Source organism: Maylandia zebra, linkage group LG17, assembly GCF_041146795.1.
Source record: "Maylandia zebra isolate NMK-2024a linkage group LG17, Mzebra_GT3a, whole genome shotgun sequence".
NCBI classification, from domain to species: Eukaryota; Metazoa; Chordata; class Actinopteri; order Cichliformes; family Cichlidae; genus Maylandia; species Maylandia zebra.
This window is the reverse complement of record NC_135183.1, coordinates 5,814,153-5,823,533: the sequence shown is the minus strand read 5'-3', so window position 1 is coordinate 5,823,533 and position 9,381 is coordinate 5,814,153. Positions and strand designations below refer to the sequence as shown.

At 45.4% G+C, this 9,381-nt stretch overlaps 1 protein-coding gene across 1 annotated transcript in view; it reads left to right on the top strand.

The window, feature by feature from the left end:
• Nucleotides 1–599: 599 nt before the first annotated feature.
• Nucleotides 600–9,381, top strand: part of raver2 (ribonucleoprotein, PTB-binding 2) — a 105,077-nt gene continuing 96,295 nt past the window's right edge. Inside the window, exon 1 of the mRNA XM_012924001.4 lies at nt 600–1,266. Within this exon, the coding sequence (XP_012779455.2) occupies nt 994–1,266 (273 nt within the window). The 5' untranslated portion in view covers nt 600–993. The remainder of the gene's footprint in view (nt 1,267–9,381) is intronic.

The window sequence follows — 9,381 nt, the reverse complement described above, 5'->3', positions numbered from 1 at the left end:
GAGTGTGAGCATACAGTGTGTGTCTTTCAGCGACTCATTCTGCCTGCGGAAGCTACACGGGCATTGTGAGGACTCGGCAGGGAGCTCTGCTCCCCTTGTGTTTGCCAGGAGCAGCTTTCCACCCACGGTGGGCAGGCAGGCGCGCAGGCTGGGCTGGCATTCACTGGATCACTTGGGTAGAAAGTAGGGAAGGCACACAGCCATTCATGGTAACATTATGCACATGGGGAACAGGAAAGCTCTGGCGGATCTTCTCCAATTCTCTTCTTCACCAAAAGAAGAAATGCTGTAATTGGGCCGCCGCACCGAAATAAGAAATGTGCGCACATACAGCACTTTGGTGCAGGGTGAAGACGACAGAGCGTTCTGCAGGTTCGATATGTGATCGATAATAAAAATAATAATAATTTAGTTCCCTCCTAAAAATCCGGAAACATATGCAGTTTGGAGGATCAGGTTGGTGCCACACGACACGACATTGGCAAGCCAATTCAAAAGCGCACTAATCCGCACTGACCAATGATGATTGGCTCCTATGCAGTTAACAGACAGTTGGGGTCGCCAGGAGTCCGGAGTGCAGCCCGACACGCTGGGAACCATGTGTGCGTCAAAGTGCCCATATACAAGTTTCATTCATCAGATGACAGCGACTCTTAAACGCCCCGTTTTAAACAAATGCTATGTTTAATGTAACGTTAATCTAAACCTTGTAGCTCTGCTGTGTTGCCGCTCTTTATCACGGCTCATCATCGGTCAGAGTAGAAACAGGAGAATACAAACTGACGCCAAATACAGAAGCGAAGATTTAAAAGAAATAGTTCAGAGCAATTTGGCAGTATTGTTGTGTGTTGTTGGCTGTCGGTCCTTTTCCTTCTCTCTCTCTCTCTCTTTTTTTAATCTTTCTCTCTTCCACCGACACACACACACACACACCTCCCACCTGCTCTCTCTCTCTCTCTCTCTCTCTCTCGCTTTCCTCACACTTTTCCCAAGATGGCGGCAGCCTCATCCATCCAGCCGCCGAGCGTTCACTCTTCTCTAGCCCGGGATAGCGCACTTTCCCCGGAGATGGACAGCCCCGAGAGCCGGCAGCACGAGGACGAGGAGGCGACGGCAGCGCAACCCCCGGACTCCGGGATTAGCCTCCGTGACCTGCCGGACCTGGAGCCCGAGGAAATCGAGAGGAGGCTGGCCAAAACTCGCAAGGAGCTGAGCAACAGGAGGAAAATCCTCATTAAGAACCTGCCGCCTGACACCACCAACCAGGTATACATGTCAGTTTACGGTGGAGAAATAACAGGGTGGAGCTCTTTTTCTCTCACCCCCCCCAACATTTTACGCACGCTCGCACGGACTCCTGCTTTAAGCCTTTTAACCTTCATTTCACTGCTTAGTTCTGACACCCGCGAGTGTGATCGCGGTCTCAGGTCATGACTTTGACCACATCACCTCCTGATCAGATATAAACTTTACAGGGAACTTTCCGAGTGTATCCGACTAGCTCATGGTAAACTTATCATTGTATGTAGCTTACTTATCTTTCCTGCATGTTTTTTCCAACATGATGTCAGATTCTGATTGGGGGGATCCACGGGCAGAGTCACTTCGAAGTTCCTCTTTTTGCTGTGTGACTTGCGTTTCCCATGGGTCTCACCTCACTGTAGCTGGAAGTGCATCATTTGGCTGCTGCTATAAGTGAAACGGTGTGCCTGAATTTGACTTGTGTGCAGTCAGACTCGTGTAACAGGTGAGCTCCTGGGAAAGTAGCCAGAAGGATGCAAAGTGGGGTGTTTTTCAGCAGGAGGAGACGCTGCAAAATGCAGTCTGTCGTCTGCAGACACTCTGATTAAATCATGAAATGCATGCGGCCTTTTCTGCTTTTAGCTTTATGCGCTCTGCGTGTTTTTGTTTTGTGCTGCGTAAAGTTTAACATCAGATCTGCAGACTGGCAATCGACAGCAAGTTGTACTGTTGTAATATTGTACAAATACTGTACTCTACTGTGGCCACGACAGGTGTGGATCCCTGATCTCTGACCTTTGCCCGTTCTAAACAGTTTCCCCCAATTTCCTAAAGACAGAAAGCACATCATTTCAATTTTGCATGTTCACCGAGGACCACAGAGTGTTTTCTTTTCTTTTTTTCATTTCTCCTGCTAAGTGTGATCCATCACTTGTGTCAGCCCGCGAGCCTTTATGAGGCAGCGTGTTGAGGGCGCTGATGGTGTGTATTCCTTCAGGCTTGTACCGCCGCACATTCTTTGAGAGGCTCTCAGCCAAAGAGTGCCAGTACCTCGGCCGGGTGTTTGCGCGGTGAGCGTGGAAGAAGAGGGGGGAGGAAGGGTGAGAATGCATGGTGTGTGTGAGAAATGAGAAGTGGAGTGGTGGTGGAGGGTCATTTGGATCAGGTGAAGCAGCAAAATTGGAAGTTCTCTCTCTCTCTCTCTCTCTCTCTCTCTCTCTCTCTCTGTGTATGTGTGTGTGTGGTTTTTCCCCCCACATTGTCGGCGTGTCAGATGGAGCGTGATGTGCTGGGGGGGGGGAGACCAAGCTCAGTGGCGTGAAGCCCTGCGCTGCTGAATGTGCCACATAAATCTGTCCATTTAAAGGAGCACTGCAGGAGTGTCTCTTACTGAGACATGACACGGTGTGAGTTTCCACTGGTGGAAGTGAAGGTGATGTAGTTGGACTGACGCGAGCTCGGCCTTTAGATCTTCAGAAATGAGCAGCATAGGAGAGGGGAAAAAACAAAAGTGTTTCAAATGACATCGCAGCACTCATAAATACTGTCCCCATTATGGCGAGTATGGCGTTGTGTGGAGCAGCCTCTGGGTGTGATTGTCAGAACGATCCAACATAAATCTTGTGTCAGCTCCTTAAACGTGAACTTTCTGCATCTTTCTCATTTGTTTGGACTCCACTGTTCAACAGTTGGTTGGGCTAAAATGCGATTTCAAGACACCACCTGGAGCCCCCTTCCCCCTAATTTTCTGATTTAATTTATTAAGCAGTTCATTAACATCTTAATCAAGACTAATCAGTCAATAAACAATCTGACTCCCACGAGCACTGAAACGGAGACATCTTGTTAGTGCGCAAGACATAAAATCCTGCAGCTGTTCTCGTTCGGTCCTGTGCAGAGATGCGGTGATGCTCTAAGTGCTGGTGTTTACTGTATTTTATCTTCAGTGAGGTTATAGATTTATGGCAAAGGAAAGTCCTCATTACAGTCTTATATAACCCGACTGATAGGCCCAGCAGCACCCAGCCGTCTCCATCTCCCCATTCCCCTCATTCCCACTGCCCCATTACTGAACACTCGATCGCAGGCCGCATGTGCATGTATGTGTGTGTCCACAGTAGACTGTGTCAGATATATGGCCCCGTTGACAGTCCTCATTTTAGGGGAGAAGTGGGGGAAGGGAAAAGGGGAGGAACAGAGGAAGGGTACAGTGTGTTTGCGGTAATGAACTTGGGGAGAATTGTCACAGAAAGCCCCAGCTCCCATCAGCTTTATGGTGCTGTGTTCAGTTTTCAATTCAGTGTTTTTCTGCTTTGCATTTTTTAAATCCTTTTAAAGCCACTCTTGTTATGCAGCTGTTCAACCCCCCCCAAAAACCAACTGTAGAATACCTGCTCAGCGCTAAAGAGACTGAGCAAGGATCGAGCTGACGGACACTCTGCGAGCAGCTAAAGAGCCAGATATTTCCCTGAGGTGTTGGTACATACCAGAGCTAAAAGGGCATGAAAATTGGTCTTATATTAACTTAGCGGACCGAGAGACAGATAATAATGTTGCGCCTCGACTGCTGTATAAATAATCTAACAAGTTTGTTGGTTTCAGAGCACAGCAAGTGCTGTGTTTTAAGAAAAAGAAAAAAAGAAGGAAAGGGGAAAAAAGGCAGTTATTGTAGGATTGTAGGTTTCAGTCATCTCCTTCCTTGAGTGCAAGTCTAACTACACTTTTTAATTTAAGCAGGTTAAGCGTCCAGTGTATACATTGTATCCTAATATATTAAAAGCCCGGGCTCGGTTGAGATCTCATCTTGAGGTCATTGTTTTTTGGACGATGTTAGATGCGCTGCAGTTTTGGGGTGGCATCCGGAATCCTGATTACCCTTCAGGTTGTCTTTGATGTGTATATGATATTAACATTTACCTGCAGCTGTCTACAGATTTCGACCAGTGCCACTCTGTTTACCTCACTTGTACTTGATGCCACCTCGTTGCCGTGTCCATGTTAACAGCCTGGAGCAGACACAGAGCCCGCTCTGGGAAAAACAGGAGAGCACTGCTCTCACAAGCATCACAAACGGCATAACATTCACAACAAACAGAAACTCGGCAATCATCTGACTTGATGTTAAGTTGTGGTTGAAGACACTCAGTTATTATGTAACTTTGTGAGCCTGGTGGATTCTACACCACAGTGGAAAGGCTGCGTGGGCTGATTAGGGGTGCTGTGTCTGTTCAGTGCTGTCCATGAATAAATCTGATTACAAATACAGAAAAATAGAGCTTTTGATATTCAGTGGTGGTGGAGGGGACTACTAGCACCAATAGTAGTAGTGGCTGTGTGCTAGCTGCGCTGAATACACAGCTGGAAGGTAAAATCGGCAAAGCCATAAAGTTTATGTACTTTCTTGTTCTTATTTTATATTCTTTTAAAGCTAAAAAGCAAAGGTCTCTTTCAGGTTGTTTTTATATGTGTGAATCATTAACAGTAGTGGCTTAAAAATCTTAGTAGTAGTGAGAGGGGGAGAAAAAATCTGAAAAACATCAAATTCACTGATTCTTAAGCCTGTGTTTGCGATATGCTGTTTGAAACCCAGAGAGCATGTTTACATACTCTTGCTTTTTATTGACCGAAACCTACATTTCGGTCTAGATCCCAACAACTTTAATAATTTTCGTCCTATCTCCAATCTACCATTTCTCTCAAAAATCCTTGAAAGAATAGTTGCTTCACAAGTCCATCTTCACCTAACTGATAATAACCTTTACGAACAGTTCCAGTCTGGCTTTCGTCCTCTACATAGCACTGAAACTGCTCTTATAAAAATAACAAACGACCTTCTTATAGCAGCTGATTCTGGTCTCCTCTCCATCCTTATCCTTCTTGATCTGAGTGCAGCTTTTGACACCATCTCTCATCCCATTCTCCTTAGCAGATTAGCTTCTATTGGTCTCTCTCACACTCCACTAGCCTGGTTTAAATCATACCTATCTGACCGCACTCAGTTCATTCAATTAAAATCCTTCACTTCTCAGCTTTCTCCTTTATCCACTGGGGTGCCCCAGGGATCTGTCCTCGGGCCCCTTCTTTTCATCATCTACCTTCTTCCACTCGGACATATTTTTCGTAAATATAATATTCAGTTCCACTGCTACGCCGATGACACCCAGCTCTATCTCTCTACCAAACCTGACTCTACTCTTCCTCCACCCTCCCTCATCCTCTGTCTAGCTGAACTTAATTCTTGGTTCTCCTCCAACTTTCTTAAACTCAACAGCAATAAATCGGAACTTCTTCTGGTTGGCACTAAACGACTGCTATCCAGAATTAACAATTTCTCTCTCACCATCAATAACTCGCTGGTCCCTATCTCTCCCTCTGTGAAAAGCTTGGGTGTCATTCTCGATAGCACATTATCCTTTAACTCACATATCAATAATATTACACGTGCAGCATATTTCCAACTCCGTAACATTAATCGTCTCCGCCCCTTCCTCACACCTCACGCCACTGCCATTCTCATCCATAATCTTGTTATCTCTAGAATTGACTACTGCAACTCATTATTATTTGGCCTTACACAAAAATCTATCAACAAGCTCCAACGTGTCCAGAACTCTGCTGCCCGTATTATTACTAGGACTTCTTTTACCCACCACATCTCCCCAATCCTGAAGCAACTTCACTGGCTCCCGGTTAAACTTCGCATCCATTTTAAAATAATTCTGTATACATTCAAGGCTATTCATTCTCTCTCTCCACCGTACCTCTCTGACTTATTACAGATGAAGCTCCCATCCTGCTGCCTCAGATCTTCATCTTCTCTTTCTCTCTCTGTTCCCTCTGCTCGTCTGATTACAATGGGAGGGAGGGCCTTTAGCTGCTCTGCCCCTCGACTTTGGAATTCCCTACCCCCGGACCTCAGAAATATTAGTTCATTCTCTCTTTTTAAGTCCACCCTCAAAACTCATCTGTTTAAAATTGCCTATTCTTAAATTTCTGTATGTTTTAACTTTTATCTTCTATTTTTATCATTGTGTATATTTCCAGTTTTTATCTGTTGTACAGTGTCCTTGGGTGCTTTGAAAGGCGCTATTTAAATAAAATGTATTATTATTATTATTATTATTATTTTGGTCAACTAATGATGGCAGAGCAGGTTCACAAAACTCGAACAGAAGTTTTAAATAGCTCTCCAGGCTTTTAGCTCGAGAGATTTCCACACTACTCTACCTACACAAGTAGTCTTGTAATGGTTTGCTCTCCACATATAGACATATTCTATTGTTCAAACATGTCATGTTTGACAGTTTTAGTTCCTGCCAGCTTTTGTTCCACCTCATTCCCGCGCCATTCCTGTCCTGAAGAAGTGGCTCACATGCACTCCAAAGAGAACGTTGAATTGATGATGTGCCTTGACACCTGCGGCTATAAACATGCCTCTTCCAGGACAGATTTCCACCTTTTGGAACCCATCCAGACACGCAGTCTCTGAAAAACATCGCCACTTGGGTCTGGGCAGGATTAAAAAACCAAAGATGTGCTCTCTCTTCCAGATGCTGACCAACACTCTGAAAGTCATTCGTTTTGTCCGGAATTAAAAACACATTATTTTTTATGAGCCACTTGATCCACACACCCTGATTTCTCCGTTAAGCACTATTAAGTTGATAAACTAATTGTTGGTGCCACGTGCACAGTTAGCTGTGACGTGCACGGTGGCGTTACATGGTGATGCAGCCTTTTCCTTATATATGATCTTTGTAGGAACGCAGCTGAAAGTGAGCTCAAAGTCAACACATTTACCACACAACACCCAAGTTTCCTTTTACCACTTAAAACATTCATCACAGCAGATATAACCGTCTGCTAGCTGTGGCATTTTAACCTGAAAAACCTCAGTGTTTAGTACATTGTTGCTTCCAGGAAATGGGAGTAAAGGGAGCTAAAAGGTTCCGTAAAAGGGATTTGCTAATATTGGACTGCGAGGGTTATGTGAATAAGATGCCAGTCATGCAGATGAATAATGCCAGTTTCAGATTATAGTATGCATGATAGCCCAACTCAAATTAGGCTAAAGTATTTAAAATTCATAGCGTCTGCGTTGTGCAGTCCTAATATAGTCCCAGAGTTGCTTTCCTCTTCCTATTCGTAGGCCTTTCAAAGCACATGACAGCCAACATCACACATGCGCCATTGTTCATTTACAATCTCGTGTGCAGAAATCTACCCCGTTCGCCTTCCCACTGACATCATGTAGGCCGTAAAAGACGGGGAAGCAACGGCAAAGATTTGATTATGAACGCGTAATCTGACAGGGCTACTATCTTGTATCAGATACTGTGTAGTCGCAACCTGCAATTAGTTGGAAGTAGCGGGAAGTACAGCCGGAAGTTGACACAACTTTTAATAATTCCAAGCAGCGAGTCTAAAATCATTTTCAGAGGCACAACAGTGTAAAATAAACGGGGGCAGTGTGGTTTTATTTGCACAGAGGAGGTTAACTTCCAGGGTCTTCTGCCAAGTTCTTGAATTAATCAGCTTAAAAACAAATACAAAACTTTTTTACAAGGTAGGTGTGTGTGTGTGTGTGTGTGTGTGTGTGTGGGGGGGGGGGTGATATGTTTGTTTGAACACCATGAAAATGTGTGTGTTTTGCATATCAGAATCAGAATCAGAATCAGAATACTTTATTGATCCCTGGGGGAAATTATTTTTTGTTACAGTGCTCCATTTTAAACCAACATTAAGACAAGACAGACAATACACTAACTAAGAATAGTACAATATATACATATATATACATACATACATACATACATACATACATACATACATACATACATAAGTCACTTATAAATAAATATTTGGAAAAGAAACATGTGTAGTTGTAGCAGCAAACAGTGTGTTAAGTGGATGCGTTGTACAGGGAGATGGCCACAGGCAGGAATGATTTCCTGTGTCGTTCAGTGGTGCTTTTCGGTAATCTCAGTCTCTCACTGAACGAGCTCCTGTGACTGACCAACATGTCATGGAGTGGGTGGGAGGTGTTATCCAACATTGTCTTTATCTTGGACAGCATCCGCCTCTCCGACACCACCTTGAGGGAGTCCAGCTCCATCCCCACAACATTGCTGGCCTTACGGATCAGTTTATTAAGTCTGTTGGCATCTGCGACCCTCAGCCTGCTCCCCCAGCATGCAACAGCATAGAGGATCGCACTGGCCACCACAGACTCATAGAAAATCCTCAGCATTTTCTGGCAGATGTTGAAGGACCTCAGTCGCCTCAAAAAATAGAGACGACTCTGGCCCTTCCTGTAAAGTGCTGTGGTGTTTTTAGCCCAGTCCAGTTTATTGTCAATGTGTACTCCAAGGTATTTATAGTCCTCCACAATGTCAACACTGACCCCCTGGATTGAAACAGGGGTCAAGTGTTTCCTGGTCTTCCTGAAGTCCACGATCAGTTCCTTGGTCTTTGCCACGTTGAGCTGCAGATGATTCTGCTCACACCACGTGACAAAGGAGTCGACCACAGCCCGGTACTCTGTCTCATCATCCCTGCTGATGCATCCAACCACCGCAGAGTCATCAGAAAACTTCTGAAGATGGCAGGTCTCTGTGCAGTGGCTGAAGTCTGTGGTGTAGAGGGTGAAGAGGAAGGGGGAGAGGACAGTCCCCTGTGGTGCCCCTGTGTTGCTAATCACCTTGTCAGACACACACTGTGGGAGACGTACATATTGTGGTCTTCCTGTCAGGTAATCAACAATCCAGGACACCAGAGAAGCATCCACCTGCATCGCTGCTAACTTATCACCCAGGAGGGTCGGCCTGATGGTGTTGAAAGCACTGGAAAAGTCAAAAAACATGACCCTCACAGTGCTCGCCGGCTGGTCCAGATGGGTGTAGACACGATTGAGCAGGTAGATGATGGCGTCCTCTGTTCCGAGACGAGGCTGATAAGCGAACTGAAGGGGATCCAGATGTGGTCTTACTATGGGTCGCAGCTGGTCCAGGATGAGCCTTTCCAGGGTCTTCATGATGTGGGAGGTCAGTGCCACGGGCCTGTAATCCTGGGGGCCACTGGGACGAGGCGTCTTTGGTACAGGGACGAGGCATGATGTCTTCCACATCACCGGGACCCTCT